Source organism: Monodelphis domestica, chromosome 3, assembly GCF_027887165.1.
Source record: "Monodelphis domestica isolate mMonDom1 chromosome 3, mMonDom1.pri, whole genome shotgun sequence".
NCBI classification, from domain to species: Eukaryota; Metazoa; Chordata; class Mammalia; order Didelphimorphia; family Didelphidae; genus Monodelphis; species Monodelphis domestica.
Window position 1 is genome coordinate 451,613,788 of NC_077229.1, and position 27,294 is coordinate 451,641,081.

Below are 27,294 nucleotides of genomic sequence, written 5' to 3' on the forward strand. Positions count from 1 at the left end.
TGATTCATGATTCCCTGCTTCTTGATTCATGAGTCCCTTTACTTCCCCCCTCCTGGAGCTGACAAGCAATTCCACAGGGTTATACATGCATGTATCCTTGTTTAAAACCTATTTCCATGTTATTGCTTTCAGATTCTTATATAACTTTTATCTAGTGGTATATTTAGAGGAAACTTTAGAGATGACTCCTGACATGGGCTTCAGAAACTCAGGCAAACTATTATCAGGGAAATTCCTCTGCTCTCTTAGGCCCTCTTGACTCCCAACCCAAAACACCTGACCTTGAAGATTACTCTCCTTTGATTGCCCCATTGAATTAAGATAGATAAAGAGATACACCCCAAATCTGGAGAACCACCCCCATGCCCTCAGGCAAACCTTCCCCCCAACCCTACAACTTCACTGTTATAAAGAATATAAAAACCCCAGAATTGAGGCATTCTGGGAGCAATCCTCCAGGTTTGTTCAACTTATGCTCTCTTATTACATGGCCAAAAATTCAACATTACTAATAAATCTCTCTTTTTTTACTTTTATACTAAGTTTCACAGTCTTGCATTCTTGCAAAAGATATCCTTCCTGAACACCAGGGGTACACCTCTGCACACCACAACAACTCTTATAGAAATGTGAGGTTTTTTTTAAATTGGCTAGGGAAGTTTTGCATGCCATCAGATTCTATAGCTTTCAAATATTTAGAGCAAGTGTTTATATGATTTTGGAATAAGAATAGTGTGAACTGCATTCTGGATCTTGCTGTCCCATAATCTTTTGATAATTAAAAGGCATGATGAGTTAAGTTAAGACAGGTGCTGGTTGTGGAGTAGCAGCTGTTATGCCTAAGGAAGTATTAAGTGAAATGACAGTTTATATCGTTAATATGGCAGGAAGGAAATGTGGAATCCACAAATCTTAGAAGAGGAAGATAAGTCTAGTCTTGTTACCATCAAAATTCATGTTACCAAAGGGGGAATCTCATCTGGGGTCAAGAACCCAAAAATAAATTATGAAATAGCAGACTTCTTTAATAAGCTTAAAAAAAAAGGCAAGGGGGGGAGTAAAAATTCCTTTTCTCACTAGGAATGTTTATAGGTTTATGGAATTCCTTAAGATAGTGTTTAAAGGTGAGTAAAATATAACGAGGCTATTATTTGCTAATAAAGCCAGTAAGAAAAAAATTAATTTTTCCAATTTTCAGTGTTGCTGTAGTTGTAATTTTAAAAATTCTCTATGAATCTCAAGCACCAGTTTAAAAATTTAAAGTTTAGTGTAATTCTACTTTTCCTATTATTAAGGGTCATAGACTGAACATGAAATTTTAGTGATTATAGGAAACTTCCTCTATCCATGTAGGCTGGTACTTTTCTCTGCACCTTACTTTCTTTGAGAGTCACCTAGACTATGAGAATCAAACTCAAATAGAAATAGATCCCTGAAGGCTGAATATTGACTTAGAAAACTACAAATTAACATTATCTAGGTTGTATTGTATTTTTATGTTTTATTAAACATTTCCCAAGTATATTTTAATCTTGTTGGGCTATACAAGAATTGTTATTTCTTTAAGTTATTTGCTCAGGGTCATAGCTAGGAAGTGTCTGAGTCCTGATTTGGACCCAGGACTTCATGTCACTAGACCTGGCCTACTTAGTTGCCCCAAGACCCCAGTATTTTTGATTATACTGAGTTTGATTCTGCCATCTCTTCAATCTGTTTTCACCCACTTGGGGATTTAGATGAAAATTTCTCAATCCTCAAATTTCACCAATAAAAGTAAATTTAACAATAAAAATAGCTAACATTTATATAGCACTTATATAGGCACTGTGCCAAATGCTTTATAATTATTTATCTCTTTTGATCTTTATAGCACACCTGGGAAGTAGATGTTATTAATATCCCTTTTTTTACAGTTGAGGAAACTGAGGCAGACAGCAGTTATATATCTTGCCCAAGGGTCACAAAGTCTACTACACCATCTAGTTGTTCTTCTTTTAAATAAGGAAAGGCCTCTTTTGGGAAAAGACTTAAATTAAGAGTCAAATATAAAACAGTATCTATTAAGGATAGTTAAGCATTATATCATATGCTTTATAAATATGATAAAATACCCAATTATCTTTGTGGCTGTACTTTTTTAATGAATAATTCTCTTTTTCTGAGCTTTCTCAACCAAAGGGATTTCATTAGCTCAAAACTCTTTAAGTCTCACTTCTAAATAATTATGGATAAAAATGGAATGCCATCTGAAACATCTTAAATTGACTAAGTCATAAATGACAGGTTCTCATTTTCAAAAGGAAAGATTTTCACCTTTATACATTTCAACACGTGTAAATAGTGAGTTGACTATAAATCAGCTAGTTTAATATTTCTTGCCATATTGGAATGTACTAGATTCCCTGTTTTTTTTTTCCTTCACCCTAATTCCATTTGTTATGACTATAAATCTGAATTCTTCATTCATATTTTTAAGACTATGTGTGCTTTTTCTGTGATTATTTGTATTTCCTTTCACACTATAGATGAACATATGCAACTCTTCCCTATTTTCTATTTAGTAACCTTTTGTGCATGGAACCCCATGCCATTGTGTCTATCAGTAATAAAAGGATTCAATTGAACAGAATTGTTTGAAGCATCTTCTGTTTGCTTAAGAGTTAGTTAATGCTCTTGTCTTGAGAACATATTTCCTAACTGAATGTTTGTGTTCTAAAAATTAGGAATTAAAATAAGGGTACTGGATAAATAAAGAGATCACCACCAAGTGGGAATTTTTTTTGTTTTTCTATTTGTTATAATTCCATTCAGTGATTTATTGGTAAAAGACTTGAGCTAATGTTTTAATTATTTCTTTATCCTTATCCTTTAATTATGTCCTTACTGCTGTATTTCTTTGTGAAATATGAAAAATATTTATTTTGTATGTTAAGGCTTTTAATCTTAAAACTTGATCTTTTTTTTTTCCAGGTTAGAGCTCCCATGCTAAACGTTGCATTAGGCACCCATGAGGCTGATCTTTTAAAGAAATCTGGCACCCTGATTAGTTTTATCTACCCAGCTCAAAATCCAGATTTGCTGAGCAAACTTTCTGAAAGAAAAACTACTGTTCTGGCAATGGACCAGGTTCCAAGAGTCACCATTGCTCAGGGATATGATGCTCTTAGCTCAATGGCCAACATTGCAGGGTAGGATAAACGTTTATTTTTACAATTAAAAAAAATTCAGTGTAAATGAAAGCAAAGCTATGTTATAGAAACCCTTTTCATTGTAGTTCCAGTTTTGTATGTTTGATTTTTCTGTATAGATGTTTCTGATTTTGGGCTTTTCATAGACAACTGCAAGATTTAAGTTTTTTTTTTTATCTTGGTAGGTAAGTGATCTATATATCTTTTTCTCTTTTTAGTTTGTTGAGGAAATAACTTTCATGTTAATACAATTTCTTTTATAATTTTTCAGATTATTTTCATTAATGAATTATAGATAATAAAATTATTTTAAATTCATTATATGTATATGCTATATACATATATGATTTCAGTAGACTTGCTCACTTGATTATGTTTCCCTTAATTCCCAAATTAGTTGGTATTTTGTTAAGTGTTTACTGTGACTGTAGTATAGGAGATATGTTAGAACAGGATTGTGTTAGATGACAGGGGAGAAAAGAGTTATCTCCACTGACAATTAAAGGTTAACTTGAGGTTCAGATAAACTTTAAATTATCTTGTGGGAATAAAATATGGAGTCAATGTGGTTTTATCAGTAACATAATAGCAGCTGATGACATTTATTTGATGCTTCAAAGTTCCTGGTAGTATATTGTCCAGTTTGTATTTTGTTCCTTTTCCCTAGTTACAAGGCTGTTGTCCTAGCGGCAAATCATTTTGGTCGTTTTTTCACTGGCCAGATCACAGCAGCTGGAAAAGTTCCGCCAGCTAAGGTAAGTAACAAAAACTTACTAACTTACTAACAATGATGATTTTCCTGCTATTGAGGTTTTGAGGGAAGGTTTCCCTTGTTTATGTTTTCCTAATGATAAAAAAGCATGAGTATCTTTAAAAATTCATTTTTATTGTCATGCAAAATATATTGGTCAATGTTGTAAGAGCACACTCATCTATAACTAAAACCCCAAATAAAACCAAAGATAAATTGATGTGAAACATAGTAGTGTGAGTATTTTTGAAGTATAGCACTGTCCATGGTACAGAATTTCCTTTAGGAGATTCATTGGTAGTTTCCCATTGATATATTGTTCCTCTGCTTGCCCAAAGATGTGCTAGAGCCTTATAGTTTGAATAGTTAAATTTTCGCTTGGTATGTGATGGTATCACCTATAACTCTATTCTTAGGGAGGCTGAGGTAGGTGGATCTCTTGAATGCAGGTGCTCTGACTTACAGGAGGGTTAAAACTGATTGCACTAGATCTGTCACCAATATCATGAGCCTCTGGGAGTGAGGGACCCACCAGTCTGCAGAAGGAGGGATAAACCACCCAGATCAGGGTTGGAGGTCAGAGCTCCTTATGCCAATTAGTAGTGGGAGATTTAGGGAGGCCCAGTCTGCACCTCCCATCTCTGCCCTGAAAAATGAATTTTAAGCTTGTTTTGACTCTGTGAGCTATAAAAGTCTGTCTCCCTACTTCTATCTTGAGTCTTCCAGCTTCTAGTCTTCTCTCCTTTTTCCCAACCAGCCTTTTACATTGATGTGAAAATAATTGTCCTAATGTATATCCAAACACCTAGCAGTGTAGATGGTAGAGTGTAGTTTTAATTTCTCAAATGAGCAGCTGAGTACCAGCATTGATCAGTTATGACATTGGTATCTTTGTGAAGTATGGTTTGGAGAAAGGAGAAGGGGCTAGGCTTCTACAGTGATTCAGGTGAGGGTAGGGTAATTAGGACCCCAACTTGGTTTCAGGCAGTATGAATGGAATGGAGTCTAAAGAAGGGCTAGAGGGGCAGCAGCTGGGTGGCTCAGTGGATTGAGAACCAGGCCTAGAGAAGGGAGGACCTAGGTTCAAATCTGGCCTTCCCACTTCCCAGCTGTGTGACCCTGGGCCAGTCACTTGACCCCAATCCCTAGCCCTTACCACTCTTCTGCCTTGGAACCAATATACAGTATTGATTCCAAGACAGAAGATAAGGCTTTATTAAAAAAAATAAAATAAAGAAGAGCTAGATTCTCAAGTTATTTTGAAGGTAGAAATAAATAAGCATATAAGTACCACTGGCCCTTGACTGGATTGCATGGAGGGAGGTGAAAAAGAGGAAAGGAGGAAGTAGTAGTCATAATCAGCACTGTTAAGTGCTGTGGAAACAGATAAAGGGATAGAAAGGTCAAAGGAAGGCTTTTTATTTTATTTTATTTTTTTAAAAATTAATTTATTTAGTCAATTTAGAACATTATTCCTTGGTTACAAGAATCACATTATTTCCTTCCCTCCCCTCCCCTCACCCTTCCTGCAGCCAACTTGCAATTTCACTGGGTATTACATGTGTCCTTGAACAGAGCCTATTTCCATGTTGGTGGTGTTCGCACCAGGATGATCATTTAGAGTCTACATCCCCAGCCATATCCCCTCAGCCCATGTAATCAAGCAGATGTTTTTCTTCTATGTTTCTACTCCCACAGTTTTTCCTCTGAATGTGGATAGTGTTCTTTTTCATAGATCCCTCTGACTTGTTCAGGATCACTGCATTGCCACCAGTGGAGAAGTCCATTACATTTGATTGTACCACAATGTATCAGTCTCTGTGTACAGTGTTCTCCTGGTTCTTCTCCTTTTGCTCTGCATCACTTCCTGGAGGTTGTTCCAGTCCCCATGGAGTTCCTCCACTTTATTATTCCTTTGAGCACAATAGTATTCCATCACCAACAGATACCACACTTTGTTCAGCCATTCCCCAATTAAAAAGCAGCCCTTCATTTTCCAATTTCTTGCCATCACAAAGTCTTTTTCCTTATCTCTTTGGGGTACAAACCCAGCAGTGCTATGGCTGGATCAAAGGGCAGATAGTCTTTTAGCGCCCTTTGGGCATAGTTCCAAATTGCCCTCCAGAATGGTTGGATCAATTCACAACTCTACCAGCAATGAATTAGTGTCCCTACTTTTCCACACCCCCTCCAACATTCATTATTTTCCTTTGCTGTCATGTTAGCCAATCTGCTGGGTGTGAGGTGATACCTCAGAGTTGTTTTGATTTGCATCTCTCTGATTACAAGAGATGTAGAGCACTTTTTCATGTGCTTATTAATAGTTTTGATTTCTTTAACTAAAAATTGCCTATTCATGTCCCTTGCCCATTTATCAATTGGAGAATGGCTTGATTTTTTTGTACAATTGGTTTAGTTCTTTATAAATTAGAGTAATTAGACCTTTGCCAGAGGTTTTTGTTATGAAGATTGTTTCCCAATTTGTTGCTTTCCTTCTAATTTTGGTTGCATTACTTTTGTTTGGACAAAACCTTTTTAATTTGACGTAATCAAAGTTATTGATTTTACATTTTGTGATTTTTTTCTAGCTCTTGCTTGGTTTTAAACTCTTTCCTTTCCCAAAGATCTGACATGTATACTATTTTGTGTTCACCTAATTTTCTTATAGTTTCCTTCTTTATATTCAAGTCATTCACCCATTCTGAGTTTATCTTGGTGTAGGGTGTGAGATATTGATCCAAACCTAATCTCTCCCATACTGTCTTCCAGTTTTCCCAGCAGTTTTTATCAAATAGTGGGTTTTGGTCCCAAAAGCTGGGATCTTTGGGCTTGTCATAGACTATCTTGCTGAGGTCACTTACCCCAAGTCTATTCCACTGATCTTCCTTTCTGTCTCTTAGCCAGTACCAAATTGTTTTGATGACCGTTGTTTTATAGTGTAGTTTGAGATCTGGGACTGCAAGGACTCAAAGAAGGCCTTTTTAGAAAGAGACTTGATTACATTTGGGGGGGGGGGAAAGACAGATAGACAAGCAAGATCCTGGAGGAAATGGGAGGATAGTGCCCTCAAATGAAAAAATACAAGGGTTAGTCTTGGCAAGAAGGAGGTTCCATCTTATCTTGAGACTGGAGGATAAGGAAAGAAGAGAGAAGAGTGGTTAAAAGGTATGGAGGAAGCAGAATGTTTAAGTCTTTTTGGGAAAGTGTAAGATTAGGCCATCTGAGAAAAAGGGGAAAAGAAAAGAGAAATTCTAGAACCATTGTTAGGGGAACTATAGTTGTAGGGAAAGTACAAAATCAACACATGAAGTGCTTTGTGCTTTCTAAGGACCTTCTAAATGTCTGTTACTCCATGGAGGTGAATAAAATGTAGCAGTGATGGTTTGTTTTCATAAATCTGAAATGGATTTAGGCAGCATTGTTTCATGGCTTTCTCCAGCAACTTCATAGTTCAGTAATAGGAAGAGAGAGGGCAGCTAGCTGGTACAGTGGATAAGCACCAGACTTGAAGTCAGGAGAAGTTGGCTCAGATCTGGCTTTAGTTGCTTCCTGGGCAAGTCACTTAATCCCTTTTGCCTAAACCCTTGCCCTTCTGTTTTAGAGTTCTTACTAAGAGAGAAAGTAAGGGTTTAAAACAAAAAGGAATAGGAACAAAGGTGAGGACAGAGAACAAGTTTTGGATTAGATACAAACAAATCAGGAACAGGAAAATAAGTGAATTTAAAAGTAGAGGTGAGCATCTACTAAATGGCTAACCATAGAATCAAAACTGAAGGGAAACTAGTGAAGCTAGAGTAGGAGTAATATTGTTACAATTAAAATTATCTTGAGAGACTGGTTTTTGGGTAAAAATAATTATTTCAGATTTATTGGTTAGGCCAGCATCATGACCAAGAGAGTGATATAGATCTTTATGGCTTTCTGGAAAATCAGGTTAAGACTTGTCTATAAATAGATTTTTAAGAGCTCATTATTTAGTCCCTCCCTTGCCCATACCAAGATATCTTTAATTGATGATATCTAATTAAGAGTTGGTCAATAAAACTTATCCACCCATCCCTACTGGAGCTCAAGTTCCATAGGCTAGACAAGGACCTTTCTCGTTTTCCTCTGTTCACCAAATTCTGTTAAAAAGGAAGACATTCTTTGTGTGATTTCCAAGGATAAAGAACATGCGAAAACTATAGACTTGAACCTGGTTTAGAAATTCTTGGTAATATATAGCAACTGATTCTGAGCCTTTATAATCCAGGACCCTGATATAAAAATAATACGGTTTATTTAAAAAAATTATCACAATAGCCTGGAGGAACAGGGAGAAATTAAGCTACTAAAGATAGTGTATTGATTATAATTATGATTATTTTAAGACTGTGTCTTCTCTATCTCACCTTAGGTAAAAGAACAGGTACCACTTGTGTCTGATCCCAATACTGACTGGCCCAAAAGCATTATTTAAACTGTTCTGTTTTCCAACCTGGGCTATTCCTCCTTTGGCAACCCTGGTGGCTCTCCAGTCTTACCATTTAAGTGCCAGATTTAATGTAAATGACTGACTGGCTTTAGCTCCATCCAGTGCATCTCAGAATGACTAAACTCAAGCAAGCTCAAGGTCAACTTCCTTCAGGAGCAGGGATTGCAGGCATGTACCACCATACCTATCACCATATATCTTGTTTTAAAAGATATCTCCATTTTAAAAAAATCTCTTTTTTCTTATAGATTAAAAAAAGTTTTCTATTAATAGCTGTTTTTACATTCCCTAAAATTACCTTTATATATTTTCCCTTTTCCTCCATTCAGGCAGCCATTTCATATAACCAGAAATAACAATAAATTAAAACAATAAAAAGAAGAGGGAAAATTCAGTATAGTTAATCAATACATAAAAAAATCTGAAAATACAAGTTGTGTTCCACACCAAGGACTTCCCATTTCTGTAGAAAGAGTTATCAACTCCTGTCTCTTCTTTGGCATCATGCTTGTTCTTTCTTACATGATATTTTCCTTAGTAAGAGAAAGGACTAGGCTATAGTTAAAGGAACATTGGCTTCGAAACTAGGGAGAGTTAGATTCTTGTCTTGCTTTTTTTTACTAAGTAGCCTCTGCTGATAAGTAAATGCATGTCATCATGGATTAAGGCTCCACTCTGAGGGTTTCAGTTTCTGCAAAATGAGATGACTATTTTGGGAGAATTTCCTGAATTAGGATCTGGTCCATGTAACTGTTAAGTACATACATGTATTTGTGGAGAACTATGATTTTGTTTTCAGAGTCATCCCAAGATTTATGTGGGAGGTGAGACTGAAGTTGGTGAAATAGGCCTGGATTTATTCAACATTTGCTAAAGGTTTGGGGATTATTTAGTTTGTAAATGAAAAGTTGGAAGTGTGACCTGATAATAATAGTGAGGTGTTCTTTGTTTCTACTGAGAAAAAACAAAATTACAAGAGGCTAGCTGAAGCTTGAGGGATTTAAGTAAGATGCAACAAAGAATTTCCCAACTGAGAGGAAAGGTACATAGGTATTCAGATGAGTTACCAGAGAAGATAAGATTATTTTCAACCCTGAATTCCTTCAAAAAATAGGAATGGTTCTTATCAGTTGAGATTGATCTTAAATGTGGTCTTATCTACAACCAGATAAACTGTGTAGAAGTTATCCTCTATTAGGGATTAATGATTCTTCCTGGCAGTTGTTGGGATCCCTCCTTCCTTTGTTATTTCTGGATACAATAGCCCAGGATGACTAGAGTTGAAGAAGTTACTGACATTTGTGGGTTGTTGTATGTTTATAAGCATCATTAATTCTGTGAATGCCAGATACTTCCTAGGGAAACATGATGTTGCCTTTAATTGGACTATTTGTGGGCTTTCTTTGTAACCCTGCTCAGGAAATTCATTTTTAAGGTTCATGGAGCATTGTTCCTACTTGTTTCTGGAAGAATAGGTAGGCTCTTCTATCAGGAATTATAAATTCTTGTGTCTCTCGAATTATAACCCTTTGTAGTCAAGCACTTACTATTGTTTTAGGTTTTAGGGGCATATTTAATTGTAGTGATGTCAATACTATGTATTTGAGCTAAGCAGTGGAAAGACACCTCCCTAAAGTTACATCCAATCCATCTTAAAAATGTCTTAATATTCCTTGAATCTAGAAAATGTTGGAATTTGAAAGATGTCATAATTAAGATTTTGATGCAAATAGGTTTTACAAGGTGAGACAAGAGGACCCAGTCTTTTATTAATTTTTAGGTATATTATAATAGCAATATTTCAATGGTTTGTGGATTGAAATGCTAATTGTCAGATTGAATGGAGACAGGTAGTTGTTTAAAGAAGTTTATATTTTGAAAACCGGATTAAAGTTGATTTAACTATCTAAAAGAGAATACCCAGGCCAGCAAAGAGGCTGGCCTGTAGACCCTCAGGGAACTGCCCCTTTCCCCCTCTTCCTAGAGCCTGAGGACTTTTTTGAATGACCTGCTGCTCTGTCCAGCCTCCAAAGGAAGTACTTCCTCCCTCCACTCTCTTGAGTAATTGGGGCTCACAGGCAGCTTGAATTTACCCTCTGGGCACTTGAAGTAGGAAAAGGTTCTCCAGTGGGGACCTAGGCTAATGCATTTCCCTTTACCAACCTATACTGTTTCAAACACTTTTGTTAATGAATTTTGTTTTTAAAATAACAGATTACACTTCCCAATCTAGATTCTTATCATTGGTGGTGGAGTCGCTGGGCTTGCTTCTGCTGGAGCAGCTAAGGCTATGGGGGCAATTGTTCGAGGATTTGATACCAGGTGAGTATTTCACTAGTGATTCTATTAAGGGGTCAGGTTTTAATTTCATTTAACTACTTGAACCCCATATTTTTGTATCACTGAAAATTTTTCTTGTTTATGAAATAGCATGTTGAAAATTTTTTCCTCCTAATTTCCTAATATTTAAATAAATCTGTGATCTCTTGATTTTTGTAACCCCTCCAATAATTCATATTGCAATCCATCCATCCATCCTTGGTTCCTTTATCTATGTTTTCACAAAATTTCACCATAGTGGGTCCACCGAATGTGCTGGAGGCCTCCTTCATTTTTTCCTTTCTTTACAAAAGCAGGTTGTATTGTGTGTGTATACATAGGTGTGATATAATTTTATTATATATTTTATTTATTATATTGTTTTTATAATATTATATAATATATAATATACATATTTTATATTAGAAAATTTTTTTCTGCTTTCAAAAGGTTTTAAAAAGTTCTGGGAAAAAAGGCAATTTCAGTAAAGGAACAAAGTACATTATTAGTAACTGAAAAACAAAAACAACCCTTTTCCCTTCTCCAAACCCCACACCTTGTAAAAATTGGCTTTATGTGGATTAATAATAGGATCATAGTTGCCTGGAATCTCAGAATTTCAGAGTTGTAAGGGATCTCAGTGACCACGAAGTCTAATCCTCCACTCCCCAAAATAACACCTACAGCATACCTGGCAAATGGTAACGAGCCATTCCTCAAGCCAGTGTCACATGGGCTATCACAAGTTTTTAATGACATAAGAGGATTGGACCCAGGTTAGATATGAACTCATAATGATGAGTCTTTCCTGTTATTTTTTTTTTTTGTAGTCCTGTTTTTGTTCTATTTACTCTGCTGGTCACACTAACCTGTCAGTATCTTTTTAGAAATGTCCCTATATCTGAACATAGTTTTCCAGGATGAGAGCAGGGCAATAGCATAAAATGGTGCCCACTGCTTAGGTAGTAAACATTGGGTGGTTTTACAAGAATTTTTAATTTATAAACTACAAGGCACCATGAAAATATTGGCAATAATGATCATCTCCTTTGTCCTATAAATTATGCTTCTTTTAGCGTGCCAGAGAATGCATTAGCTTTTTTTATTTTTGTCAGCCACTTCCCACTTTTGACTCTAATCGACCTTGAGCCAGCCTTCTAAGGCCTTTGTCATGTGAATGGGCATTTAGCCACATCTTCCTCATTCTGTACTTGTACTTGATATTTTTAACCTAAGTAGAGGACTTTACATTTGTCTCTTATTAAATTTCATCTTGTTTGATTTGTCATATCATTCAGGCCTGCAGTGTTATTTACTGTATTTCCTCTTTGTCTCATCATGTCTACTTCTTGGCATACATTTTCTGGAACACTGTTAAAGATGAAAAAGCTCATCTAAGAAATTTTCTGTTGTAGACACTGGATTTTAGAAAGGATTTGATCTTAAAGCAGTGTTGAAATTTGTGTTTCAATCATTTAAAAATTGGATAAATATCATTCAGATTAGACTTTACTAGCATTAAGATGACAATTGCTACTGCATCTGATTTAGGTAGGATAGCCAAAAAGTAGAATCAGGGAGAACATCAGGAATTTTCCTCAAAAAGTAGTTTGTATCTGGTTCTTCCAAGTTCATAGACTGGACTTGTTAGCAGAAGTGTTGGGAGTAATAGAAAGTCAGCAAGCTGAAGAAGACAAATAAGCCATTTTTCAAAGGCTCAGACCAGATGTTACTGAAATTATGCATACACTATTTGCAGCTCATATTTAGAGTTTTACAAGCGTATTACTGATAGGAATTTTTTCTAGAACCTCAAGATTTAAATCTCCTTCAAAATAAATGAAAAAAAGTTTTGAGAAGGTACATCACTACGTGAATTATATTTTGTTCTAATAATTACTTATAAAATCTATGTAATTATATAATTATAAGCATTACTATTTGTGCTTTAAAGTTTACAAAGCACTTTATATACATTATTTCCTTTGATTTTTCAGAATAAGAACAACCCTAGCTGCTGTATACAGGCACTTGTTACCATTCAGAGAATTTAGATTATTTACCCCCTGGTCATGTAGCTAGAATGTGCCAGTGGTAAGACTCAAATCCAAGTGTTCCTGACTCCAACAGTATATCCATTATGCACATTGCCACACAGTAGATAGCAGCATCTAAACAAGATTTTTGATTTAATAGTTAAAGAGCATTGATAATAAAAAGGTTTAGTGCCTGTAAATATTTAATTATTTTCATTGTTTTGAAGAGGTTCTGGTATCCATGATATGCTAATCACTTATTAGTAATTCATTTATTTACTCTCTAACTTTATTAGTAAATTCTTACCATATATCCAGTGAAGCAAAACTTGCATTTTAGGGATGGCAAATGAAATATAATTGACATGAGAATTGGACAAAAATTATCAATCCTTTTTTTTTTTTTAAATTAACTTCATGTTGGGGATAATCATCTAATAACACCAGATTTGTCACTAAATTTTTTTTCCCCCTTAAACCCTTACCTTCTGTCTTAGAAACAATAGTGTGTATTGGTTCCAAGGCAGAAGAGTGGTAAGGGCTAGGCAGTGGAGGTTAAGTGATTTGCCCAGGGTTACACAGCTAGGAAGTGCCTGAGGCCAGACTTTAACTCAGGACTTCCCTTGGCACTGCTCTATATCCACTGAGCTACTCAGCTGCCCTTTAAAATTTTCAAAACATCTCATGCCCATCATCTTATTGGAGTCTCCCAAGAATCCTGTGAGGCAGATAGTACATAAATTATTGCCCCCATTTTACAGATGAGGAAACTAAGACTGAAAGAAGTTAAATGCCTTGTCCATCAGAGTAATATTTGAACTCAGGACTTTTGATCTCTAAATCCAGCACTCAATTCTGGTCATAAGAATGTATTGGGAAATAGTTACTATAAGATATTTTTGGATAAAACCTTATTATGAAATGTAATAATTCTGCTTGTACCAGTTAAGTAACTTAAGGAACTGAGTGTTCATTGCATATTGACATCTATTCAAAAGGTATGGTTTATCCAAAAGAAGGGAGAATCATACTTATTATTATTATTGACTCATGCTTGTGTAACATTTTAGCCAGAGTGATCTGAGAGAGGAATGTGCAGCAATAATGTATATTTCATGAGATATTTTCAGAGCTTTATGTGGTTACAGTAACTTTTCTCTTTATTTTAGTGGAGACTTAGTAAGATATTGGGAAGTTCTTTGTCCCCCCTGACCCCCACCATATGTGAAGATAGTTTTGTTTTTGATAGCTCATCACTTATATAATAAACATATATTGGATAGAAACAAGATAAAGATAACTCAAAGTCATAGACAAGTTGATAGATTAAAACTTTATTGGAAGGAATGCAGAGGAACATTGAATTGGGGCCCCCACCATCTCAGTGATGCATGAATCGTTTGTCTACAACATTCTTGCCAATTGTTCAGCTAGCAGCTCTTCATTGAAAGCCTCTGCTGGGGCGAATCTTGCTACCCTCCAAGGAAGCCCTTTACATTTTTGGAAACCGATGCTTAGCCGTTCTTCCATAAATCGAGGTGAAATGTGTATTCCTGCATTTATTTTCTACTTGTTTATTCTATTTCTTTCCTTTTGGGGTCAAGCAGAATAAATTGAATCCCTGTTTTACTTGATAACTCTTCAGATGTGTTCTCTCTCTGAACATTGTGTCTTGTTTAAACAGTGTTTAACGAAAATGTGTACTCTGCTCACCACCTAAGTTTGTTATGAGGAAAGAGCTTCGTAAACCTTTTTAATGCTATCTAAATGACCCATTATTTTGACTGTATTTGAAGAGATACCTATTATGTTTCCTTAAGTCTCTCCTTATCAAAACTTAACATCCTTTGTTTTATCAGCCTTTGTATGGCATGATTTTGAGTTTCTTCTTTATCTTGGTTTTTCTCCTCTGGATGGTACTGTAGCTTGTCCCTCTCATTACTAAGGTTTTGCTGCCATTAGTGGGCATACTATTTCATGTGTGGTTTGATTAGGGCAAATTATAGCAGTACTATTGGCTGCTTCTTTTTGATACCATCTAAGATTGAAGTACAGCCTAAGATTGAAATGGATATCATCTCATGTTGTTGATTCGTATGGGACCTATAGTCTTCTGAATGTCAAAAAAATCCTGTTGTGCATCATGTTTTTGTCATTGTTAACAATAATTCATCATGTGAAATTAGTTTTATTCTTTTCTGGCATGTATTTTGAACTTAGAGTAATTTTTGTTCCCATTTTGGAGAGTTACAGAGGGTGTCATTGCTTGAATGTGTTCATTTAACACAGTAGTTTCAATGTGAATAGTATAGATTTCCATGCCAAGTCCTTGCATATATTTTTAAAATGTCTTGAAAACTTGCTTACCTTTGACCATGGGTAAGTTGTATTTTCTTTTCTTTTTTAGAGCTGCAGCTTTGGAGCAGTTTAAGTCTCTTGGGGCAGAGCCTTTGGAAGTAGACTTGAAAGAGTCAGGAGAAGGACAAGGAGGGTATGCCAAAGAAATGTCCAAAGAGTTCATTGAAGCAGAAATGAAACTATTTGCCCAGCAATGTAAAGAAGTTGATATTCTCATTAGTACCGCCCTTATTCCTGGTAAGGCATTTAGTTAATTTTATGCTTTCCCTTTCCTAAATCTGTATTTTCATTTACAGTCCTTTGTCTTTAACAAGCTTCTGGTAATATTGTGGTATAGGGTTGATTAGTAATTATGGATTCTTCAAAGATGTGATTGTAATCTTTCCTTAGAGATCGGAAGAAGTCTATATGACATTAGATTATTTTGGAAGAGTGAGTTAGTTGATTTTCAAGAAAAGTGTGAAAATGTAAATTTGGTGGTTCTGATTTTTCAAAAAAGCATCTTTTGGAAAAGAGGTATTTGTATGAATGCCTCTGATATTTGTATGAATGTGTTTTAAGTATATGCACATAAATACTTTTTTTTAAACCTTTACCTTCCATCTTGGAATCAATACCATGTATTGGTTTGTAATGGATGGGGAAATGGAGCCACCCACTACGTTACTTGAAGCTAGAGAATGAGAGAGATGGAATGGGGCAAGGAGGTGGAGAGGGGGGATAGATTGTTCCTCCCCTCTCTTTCCTTAGTAAAACCAGCACTACTTGTCTACAGAATTTCAGAGTATATTTCTTCAGAGACTGGGCTGAATGTAACACCAGGGACTGAAACTGATTCTTCTTCTTTGAGGAGAAAGTATAGTTCTCCTCCACAAGCTTTAGGTCTCTTTCCCTGGATATTATGAGGCAGGCACTTGATCTGAGGAATAACTGTTTATTCTAAAGGGACTCACCCAAGATAGGGTAAATAGGATTGTTGGTTAAGGAAGAGGAAAGTGGGAAATAATAGGTCCTTAAGGCTAACTAACAACTGACCCCCTCCACAAATCCTGAAGGGTCAGGCAGGCAGCCTGACCCTCCTAGGTCAGTTGTGAGAGCTGTCTTGATCTACCCAGGCTATAGTACAAAGTTCAAGGACAGATCAAGGGGATAGAGAGGAAAATCTTCTTTGGATGGATGGCTTTATAGGCAAAGTCCTATCCACTCCTGATCCCTGGATCCAAGGGGTTTTAGTTCACAGAGAGAGATGGTCAAATGCTCAGAAGGTCTTTCTGCTTCAGAGATTTCTCTGGGACCAATCCTTGAGAGGCTCCCAAGGAGAAGTGAAGTAACTGCTTTGAATCTTCTCAGCTCTTCTGTTCTTTCCCAGAATTTTCTGTCTTCCCTTGCTCCTCCCCTGCTGGATTGCTCTTTTGCATGTTGAATCTGACTTTCCTGTCTTACAGGTTCCAAGGCAGAAGATTGGTAAAGGCTAGGCAATGGAGGTTAAGTGACTTGCCCAGGGTCACACAGCTGGGAAGTGTCTGAAGCCAGATTTGAACCTAGGACCTCCCATCTCTAGGCCTGGCTCTCAATCCACTGAGCTACCCAGCTGCCCCCACATAAATACTTTTAAAGACACACATGTATACATACATATATGTATTTAACAGAGCACTGATGATGCTTCCATGAGTCACAAAATCAGAAATCAGTGTTTCTTTTGCCCATGTTGGGCCTTTGACCAAAGGAGAAATGTCATGGATAGGGCCAGGAAAGGCCTTCACATAGTTTATTAACCATATTATTTGCCCTAGGTCTTCAGATAAATAATTACATGCTTTTTATTTATCTCTATTTATTTCCTAAAAGTTCATGGATACTTTTTGTGTTATTTATGAGTATATCCTGTTTACCCAATAGGCAGTTGTACCTTATGCAGATGAACAGGGGCTTTCTTATGAGGGGAAAATATTTTTTTCTGGTTAGTAAAAACTAAGGTGCTATTAACATGGGGACCTCTTTCATGTCTGATGTCTTCAAGATATGTCCTACTTCGAATCAACCATTTTTGAGGAGAGTTTCTGCTTTTGAAGGGAAGGGAGAGAGAAAGGAATGAGTTGTAGGGGAGATTTTATTTTGAATTTCAGCAGATGGAAAGAGGAAAACTTACTTTAACCCCAGAAGAAAATTAGGATGAGAGACTTATCTTTTTCTTTTATAGTTTAGAATCATTATCCAGGGGTGGAACTCTGGGAGTGAGTTTTGTCAGGTGTGCTACAAATTTTTGGAGGTTATATTATTGCATATAGGATGTTAAGTCTAGTATTCACAAAATAAACATAACCTTCCTTTTGTTTGTGTGCACCAACCTCAAAGCATGCTTGTCCTTGAATTTGCAAAGAACTCAACGAAAGCAGATGCTTTTATTCAAGGGACTACACATATATGAAGGTCTTCTAACTGTCCCCCTTAATATTCATTGTGTTGCTTTATAACTGTTCCATGAACCCAAGAGTTTGAGAACTTCTTACTGGTTTATAAATATGGAAAGAAAGTGAAAATGCAAAAGAAGAGCTGCTTTTTTAACTACTTGTCCAACCTTGGGGAAGCCACTTAATCTCATAGGACCTCAGTTTTTACATCTCTAATATTAAGGTGATTAATCTAGGTGACTTTTAAACATCTTTCCTATTCGCCCTTCTTATGCCAGTGAGATGGGCCCCTCCTGCTGTTCCTTGTTCTGAAGCTTTTTCCCTCTATTTTTGTGGTTAATTTGGAAGTGGGTTTAGGTGAACTAAGAGTGTTCCTTGCTCCTCCATCTCAGTTACTGGAACTGACAGTCCCTAAAAAGTTAATTTTGCTTTGTAATTTTCCCCTGCCATCTACTTCCCTTTCTCTCCTCTTTTCTCCTCTCCTTGTCTCTAATGATTTTAATGTATTTTTATACTAAACTTTTTGTGTATTTGTTTTCAAGCATCTTTTGCCCATTTAGAGGAATGAAATTAATGAGAGATCTTCTTTTGCTACCCCTCTCCCATGTTTGCATTATAAGAAAAAGTAAGGACACACAGTACATTAACAACAAGCCATTCTGGATCTGTGACTTGGTCTGCCGCTTTATGAAGTGATTCTTTGGCTGTCTTTAGACAGTGCCACACATCTAATTAATTAATTTTCAGCTAAACAATTCAGCCAATCACTCAGATCATTTATTTATTTGATATCAAGCATTCAGATACTTGGATATATCATTTTTAAAAACTATATCTGTAGTATTGTGTAGCTCCAGCCTTAAAGATACCCCAAAGATGGGCTATCTTGCTTAATTTGGTCATCTGTTTCTAACAAAATATTTTTTAAAGAAAAAGAAGAAAAAAGTTGAGCAAATTATTTAACAAATTTAAAAAGAAGATTAGGACAGAAATGTTATTAACTAATTTTTTAATTTAAGGACTGATTTTTAAGTATGTTTTTTATTATCAACTTGATAATCATCAACAAACTTGAGCATTTTGGAATATGAAAAAGAATATTGAATATAAAACCCATGAACTTCTATTATGTAGGCATTAAAAAAAAAGTCACAAGAATGAAAAAATGTGACAAAACTATTCTGTGTATATCCCCTTCTGAATGTTTTTTTGTTTTCTTCTGAATTCCTCTAAGAATTATGTATCTCTCTGTCCCTGACTCTTTGTCTCTGTGTGTGTCTGTTTTATCTATCTTTCTGTCTTTCTCTGTCTCCCAACTCAACCCCTTAGAGCAAATAAGTATAGTGCCAACCTTCTTTTGTCTGTAAGGATAATATTTCTTTTAGTAGTCAGGGTACCTAGTTGGGAGAGGGAAGCTAGCCTTGTTTCATGAAATTAAAAAGGTATGGAGCATGCAGTGATGGTCATTAAAACCATTGGCATGCCAGGATCTCTTCCTAGCCTGAGTGTTCACACTAATTTTGGGAGGAGGGTAGACTCGTAACATTTTTCTCTATACAACATTCATGTACTGCTAGTCAGTGAAGGTGGCAGTGAAGGAGGAAGTCCCATACTAAAGTTACAGCCTGATGTTGAGGAAGCAGTTGTGGTGTTCAGCAGAAAGAAGAGATGCTCTTCCCTCTGACCATGTTGTAACTTCGCTAGGGGCACTTAGGTACCTACCTTTCAAATGAATTTCAGCAACTGTGCTGAATATCTTTATTCTATTGCATGAAGCCAGGAGGGGGAGCTAAAAGGCAACAAAGAGAGCTCATTCAGTTTGGTGAGGGAGTTTGTAATCAAGTCAGTCTTTGTCAATTCAAGCCTCTGGAAGAAAGTTCTGATAATTTGGACCTATTACGTAGTATAGTTATTGATATAAAAAGGGTAAAAGTAAGTGATGTTTTCTGAGACAAGTGCCTGACATGTTATAATGTATTATAGATTATATACTGGAAGAAAATAGCTTTAATTTTCAAAGTATTATGCAATTATAATTTTTATTAATTTGAATGACAGGCCTCTTCATTACCTTACTTTGGATTAATCAGGTTTTACTATAGGACACATAAACCATCCCTATGGTTTATGACCGTTATTGTTATTCAGTCGTGTTTGACCCTTCGTGACCTCATGGACCATAGTTTTCTTGACAAGGATACTGGAGTGCCTTTTCCCTTTCCAGGGGAATTTCATCCCCTCCTTCTCCTGGATTGCCGACCCAGTTCATCCCATTTTTCATGTGCCAGCTGTGTCCATAAATGTAAATAAAAGGGTGTGGGTGGGCCCCACCTGGGTCTCTACTTCTCTGAATAGGCCCGTGAGATGGACAGATGGAGAATCCTGCAGGATGAGCTACATGTGGTCAGATTTAGAGTAAGAAAAAGACTTTAAATCTATGCTTATCTGCTTTTTCCATTTCAAGTGATTATTAATAAACTTCATGGAAAATAAGAACTTGGAGATATTAATTTTAATCTAACACAGTGGCTTTCTGTCAGGCAATCAAAGGTTAAGTCACTTGCCCAGGGTCACCCAGCTAGGACAGGTCTGAGTCTGGATTTGAGCTCAGGTCTTTCTGATTCAAGGCCAAGTCCTCTTAACCATGGCGTCACAGCTGCCTCTGTATGACCATTAGAGGGATCTAAGATATGAATGAGATTATTTCTCTAGTAATATAGATCCCAGCCCTTCCATGGCTGTGTAATTATTGCTCCATGTTGGACTTTAAATCCTTCAGGGCTCTCTGGAAGCCCTTCTCTGTATCTTTGAATATTCTGTAATATTTAGCTTCAGCTGTTAACCAGTTATACTTTGCTCTTGCTATATGACTGACCTAGCTTGTTTTCCAACTATCCCCATCTGGCAGCCCACTGAAAGCTGCCATACTTCCCAATTGACCTTTGGAGCATCTTGTGATTTTGATTGGTTAGAGATTGCGGAGTTTTATGATTTGCAGCCATGTAGTACTCTTAGAGGAATATGGGTGTTAGAAAGACGAGCTTTTGTTTCCAGGAGCAACTTGGGATTGTTGAAAGTACTCCAAAAGTTTCTCAAAGGCAATCTTGCTATTTTGATCCTGTTCAGTTTTGGACTCCATGGTTCGTTTTCTGTCTGTAGGGCCTGTCCAAGGTATATACTGGTATTTATTGACTAAGTGATATTTCCTTCAAATTGCACATGATAGTATAATTCTGACCTTTTGACTGTAAGGACTGAGCTTCCTTTGGTAGTCAGGGTAGCAATGGAGAGACAATAGCTATTCTTCCCTCATTAGTTTTTTTCCCCCCGTGTCTATTATTATGAAGCATATCTCTTTTAAAAAAGTTATTCTTGGGATTCATAGCTGTGCTCTTTGTGGTGGCCAAAAATTGGAAAATGAAGGGATGCCTATCAATTGGGGAATGGCTGAACAAATTGTGGTATATGTTGGTGATGGAATACTATTGTGCTCAAAGGAATAATAAAGTGGAGGAATTCCATGGAGACTGGAACGAACTCCAGGAAGTGATGCAGAGCGAGAGGAGCAGAACCAGGAGAACATTGTACACAGAGATGGGTACACTGTGGTATAATCAAACGTAATGGATTTCTCCATTAGTGGCAATGCAATATCCCAGAACAACTTGGAGGGATCTATGAGAAAGAACACTATCCACATTCAGAGGAAAAACTGTGGGAGCAGAAACAGAAAGGGATATGGCTGGGGATGTAGACTCTAAATGAACATCCTAATGCAAACACCAACAACATGGAAATGGGTTCTGATCAAGGACACAGGTAATACCCAGTGGAATTGTGCGTCAGCTATGGAAGAGGTGGGGGAAGGGGAGGGAGGAATAGAATATGATTTTTGTAACCAAGGAATAATGTTAGAAATTGACTGAATTTAAAAAAAAAGTTATTCTTGGGGCAGCTGGATGGCTTAGTGGATAGAGAAGTTGGCATGGAGGTGGGAGATCCTGGATTCCTGTGTGTGGCCTCAGATACTTCCTAGCTGTACCCCTGTGCAAATCACTTAACCCCAATTGCCTAGCCCTTCCCATTCTTCTTCCTTGGAACTGGTACCTAGTAGGTACCTGAAGGAAAGTGTTTAAAAAATGTTAATCTTGATATATTGTTTTTATAATACTCATTTTCTAATACATTCTTTTCCTCTCCCTTTCCTAGCAACCATCCATTGAAACAAAATAAAATAAGGGAGAGAAGGTTCAGCAAAATCAACTGACACATTAACTGTCTGAATGCGTGGCATATTTGATATTCATTTTCATAGTCTCTCACTTTTGCCAGTAAGGAAGATTGAGGCTTTTTTTTTTTCTCTAGGGCCAAACTTTTTGGTCAGTACAATTTCATAGCGTTTAGTTTGTTTTTCTCCTCGTCCTTGGCCCTGTCTCTCTCCCTAGCCCTCCCCCTGACCATGTCCCTCTCCTTGTACAGCTTCCTGTCTTTCTATGAACTTTGCTGAAGTTATGGTGTGTATCATTTTTCTATTTCTAATAGCTTCACTCTGTATCACTTCACATCAGCCTTTCCAAAATACATCTCTTGAACTGTTACTGATCTCATTAAGGAGTCTAGTATTCTAGGTCTTAATGCAATCAGCAGTATATCATGTGTAAACAGGAGCATCTGGAGGACCTCAGTCTCCATAGGGAATCACAGTATGTCTTCCATGATAATGGCAAACATCCTTGGCAAGTATATGCATTCCTGTTTAATATCTATCTTGATGTTAACAATTATCTTTTTGGTTTTTTTTTCTAACAAGGAATCTTATGTGATCTTGACATATGCTTGGGAGTCAACCTTTTGGAGGAAAGCCTTTAAGTCTGTATTTTGTTCTATGTGTCAAGTGATTTATATAATATAAAAAAAAGCGCCAAGTTTATCCTTAAAGCAGAAACTCATCTTTTTAGCACCATTATTTCTTCTAGTTATGTTGAATGGATTTGAATCATGGAATACTAGAGTCTCAAAAGAATCAGAAAATTATAGGTTAAAAGTGTCCTTAAAGGTATCAAAGATATGAATGATTGGAAAAATAGTTATCTACATCATATAGGGAGAGGGAATGATAACAGATAGAGGGCTGATGGGTTCCATTCATGCCAGTGTAATGTCCGAAATGCAAAGGAAAACCCTCAGCATATTGAGCTGATCCTCTGTGATGGTCAAGAGTTTCACAGATAAGTTTCTCTGGGTACTCCTGGAGAGAGAGTATATGAACATTGACAAGAATGAGATGATGTTTTGTGGTAGAAAGTAACTCAGTTTGAAGACAGAGAAGAACATCTGGTTTGTAATCTTGGCCCCACCAATTATTTCTTATGTGACCCTGAGGAAGTCATTTAGTGCCATTTAGGTCTTTGTTTCTTTCTCTCTAAAATGAGAGGATTGGATTGTGTGATCTTTAATGTCCTTTCCAGCTCTAAATCTCTGTATGGAAGAGAATCCCTAATAACATAAAAAATTGTGCTGTTCCTGGCATGGATTTCTTCCCTAAGCATTTGATTGTTTTCTCATCTATGTTCGTTTTTAGTGCTATTTCCACTTGTTCATATAGCACATTGGGGATTTAGAGGGCTAGAGTCCAAATATGCTAATTCACTGTAATCAAAAATCATAATTGTTATATTAGTGTGGACAGCTGTTTTGTTTTTCACCAGAACTGAAAATGCCATTGAGATGATTTGGCCCAGTTTGGATATGAAGTGCCCTCTTGTCTTTTTTCCTCCTCTACTGCTTTTCACAGTTTTGGGAGGTGATACTACCATTGTTTTCTCTAATATTTAGCAAATGGGGAGAATTCTGCATGACTTAATCTTCATCATGCTTCTCTTTTTGCTTGTTATTTCTGTTTCATTCCTTAATCTTTCCTGTTCCTTCTCTCTCCTTTTATACTTTCTTGTGACTTTTCCTTTACCTCTCCCCTTTTTTGCTTTTTCTCCTATCTGCCTAGACCAATGATGGTGGAACTTTTAGAGCCTGAGTCTCCAAACTGCAACCCTCATGCTTCATGTGAGCCATGCCCTTATCCCAGACAGGGGAGGGAGGAAGTGCTCCCATTGGGCTGCTGGGCAGAGGGTCACATCTTTTAAGGAATGGTCTCAGGTGCATGTGGAGATGGGGAGGGGAGCAGTTCCTTCTTGCATGTGTGCCATAGGTTTGCCAACATGGATCTAGACTTTCAGCTGTGATCTCCTTCAAGGGACCCAAAAGCCTGGGTTTAGTCCTCAGTAGAATTTAGAGCTAATTTACTATAGCAAATCCAGGCATTCTTAGGGATTGTTTATTTAGAAGGAAACAAAATAACATATCTTCAAACTATATAAAGTTCACTTGTATCTCTGTGATTCAGTACTTAATATATAAGTCATCTGCCAGTGACTTTTTTTATAGAGTAGCAGGAGTTTTACTAATTTTTATTTCATTTCTCCAAAAGATTTTTATACCACCATAACTCTTCCGTTTATTTAATAGGATAGAAATTTCTTCGTTGTTTTCTTTTTTAGTATATGTGCTGCCAAAGTGAGCACTCATTGTTTTCTTTTTTTTTTTTAATTTTTGTTTTACTTTATCATATTAACAAATGCCGACAAAAAATGTAGTATGAGTTACTATATAAAACTTAGGGGCTTTGGCAATAAAATTGAAGCCACAGTCTTTTTATTCCAAATTTTACAAAATAAGCATTTACATATACAAAGAAAAAGAAGATTCTATATAAATAAAATCAGGAATTTCTTATATATTTAGCCTACTTTTCCTCCATATCTACATAATAAATCCTATCCACCAGTGTCCCAGCCCCTTCTCACCCTCTTTGCATCACAGAATTTATCATCCAGGAGACATGTTAATATAAATTAAGTCTTTCATATTTTCACCTTTTAGTTCATTTTCTGGAGGCAACATTCATAGTTTATTCTTTCAGCAATAATTCTGTAATTGTATATAATGTTCTACTAGTTTCACTGTTCACTATCTCGTGTAGTTCCTTCTAAAATTAAAAATAATTCAGCCTGCTTATTCCTTTTTATGGCACAGTAGTATTCTGTTACAATCATAAACCACAATTAGTTTAGTTATTCCCTAATTGACAGACATTCCTTCAATTTCCAGTTCTTTGCCAGCACAAAGAGAGCTGCTATAAATTATTTGGAACATATGGGTTCTTTTCCTTTTTCCCTGATCTTGGGAAACAGACCCAGCAATGATATTGCCGAGTCTAAGGGAATATACAGTTTTATAGCTCTCTGAGTGTAATTCCAAAGTGTTCAGATCAGTTCCTAGCTCCACCAAACAGTGTATTAATGCCCTCACTTTTCCATATCCCCTCCAACATTTGTCATTTTGCCCTTTTGTCATTTTAGCCAGTCTGATGGGTGTGAGATGATATTTCAGAGTTGCTTTGATTTGCATTTCTCCAATCAGTTGTGATTTAGAACATTTTTTCCATATGCCTATATGGCTTTGATTTCTTCATCTGAAAATTGTCTGTTCATGTCTTTTGCCTATTTATCCATTGGGAGATAGCTCTTTTTCTTACAAATTTGATAAAATTGTCTATATATTTTAGATATGAGACCCCTACCTGAGAGGCTGCCTGTAAAAATCCCTCCTCCACAATTTTCCTGCTTTCCTTCTAATCGTGGCAACATATTTTTTTATTTGTTAATGTACTCCAAATTATCCATTTTACAATGCTGTCCATTTCTTGTTGACTCATAAATTCCTCTCCTCTCCATAAGTCTGATCATGTATCTAGTTTGATTTTATCTGAGTGAATGGTGTAAGATACTGTTCTATACCTAGTTTCTGTCACACTAGTTTCCAGTTGTCCCAATAATTTTTACCAAATAGTAATTTCTTATCCTAAAAGCCTAGATCTATGCTTTTGTCAAATACAGGATTACTATAATCTTTTACTGCTGTTTTTTGTGTCTTTTTTTTTGTTTGTTTCACTGACCTAACTTTCTATTTCTTAGCCAGTACCAGATAGTTTTAATAATTATTGCTTTATCATTCAATTTAAAATTTGGTACTGCTAGACTTCTTTGCTTAAAATTTTTCCCATTCTTTTGATATTCTTAATGCTTTGTTTGAAGCCACAGTCTTTGTAAGACTGCTTGCAGATATTTCTACCTCTCGTAGATTGAGTCTAAAGGTTTTCACTGTTGGTTCTTAACTTTAGGAGCTATCAGAACTTCTGTTCCTTCTGCAATCTCTTCTCTTTGTCATAATATTTCTGGTGCTTTAAATATTATGATATATTTATTCTATTGTTGTAGATATTTCTAGTATATGATTCATTTAGTATTTGTTTTTGATTATTGTCTTTAAACTTTATGATGTTCTCTGGGAATGCCAAGAATTGCTAAAAGATCTCTAGTCTGATTTTGTTGACCTTCACTGGATCGTTTCTTCTAGTTGTAAGATTTGTATTAATCTTTATATTATCTGTATATTTTTATATTAATCTGTATATTTTATATAAATACTATCCAGTTTTGTATAAATAATGATCATGCTAATTGATATACAGTGCTTTGAGATACATAGAGCACTTTATAAATATTTCATTTCATCCTTAAAACATTATTATGCAAAAGGTTTCATCATCTCTATTTTACAGATGAGGAAACAGAGGCTCAGATTCCTGAGCTTCATCAATCAGTTACTTATTCTATGGTGGGATTTAGGCTTGGATCTTCCTGACTATCTCTCTGAAAAGTCTTATATTTAATAGAAGAGTACAGAGAAAAGAAACATTCATTTGCTTGTTCTTAAAAAAATTGTTTCTTGCTTCTACCTTGGACTTTACTTCTTATTTTATTTACTGATTTTTTTGTTAAGTGGCAGAGCTAGTATTTAAACCCATGTACTATAGCTACAAATTCAGTGCTCTTTTCATTGGATGTAATTCTATTAAGACCCAAATACAAAGGACTAATTCTTATCACTTTTAATGGTAAAAAACATCCAACATAACATATTTATTCTTTCGGCCTACTAAAAGCATAATTCTTTCTTAATTTATCATCATCTACCTTTTCTAAGGTTAGATTGAGTTTTCCCTTTTTATGTTAGTGAAGGTCCACTTTTAAACCTAATCCTAACTCTAATTTCTGTGTCTATTGCAGTCACAGTTGGAGTTTTGACTTAATCTGTCATTTATGTAGTTATTGTATTGAGTAATTACTAATGTTTGGTATGATTACATTGATGTGCTTCAAGTATTTAGAATAGTGACTTATTTTGAAACAGTTGTGGAGTTTGAATAAAACTGAGCAGGCAGAATATTGCACAATTTTCATTGTGTAACTTTTTTTGTGTTAGTTAAAATGAATATCGATCATTTTACTGACCACATCTGCTTCTAGTTAAAGTTTTAGTTTCATATAGAAGATGTGCTTAGTTTGGTAATTTTTGAGAAGTTTCAATATTCAGTGAAATTTTTTTTCTTAAGAGACTTGTGTTTATCCTTCATTGAGTATCATTAAACAATTTGTTAAATGTTTATGGTTCTATCTTAGGGGAAAAGACCATTTCCAAATAGTTTTTTCAAGGATAAAAAATAACAGGTATTTTTGCATTTTGGTAACATTTGGCATGTTTTGCCAACGCTTATTTTATGCAAAGCCATTGTGCTTTGGGGGGCATCCTAAAGGTCCTAGACTTCTGTGGCCTGTAGGGGAGAGAAATATTCATA

At 36.0% G+C, this 27,294-nt stretch overlaps 1 protein-coding gene across 3 annotated transcripts in view; it reads left to right on the forward strand.

The window, feature by feature from the left end:
• Positions 1 to 27,294, forward strand: part of NNT (nicotinamide nucleotide transhydrogenase) — a 108,449-nt gene that overhangs the window by 16,931 nt on the left and 64,224 nt on the right. For all 3 annotated transcript variants that reach the window (XM_056824590.1, XM_007487387.3, XM_001364074.5), the window contains exons 4-7: positions 2,971 to 3,188; positions 3,856 to 3,943; positions 10,647 to 10,735; positions 15,176 to 15,363. In XM_056824590.1, the coding sequence (XP_056680568.1) occupies positions 2,971 to 3,188; positions 3,856 to 3,943; positions 10,647 to 10,735; positions 15,176 to 15,363 (583 nt within the window). The remainder of the gene's footprint in view (positions 1 to 2,970; positions 3,189 to 3,855; positions 3,944 to 10,646; positions 10,736 to 15,175; positions 15,364 to 27,294) is intronic.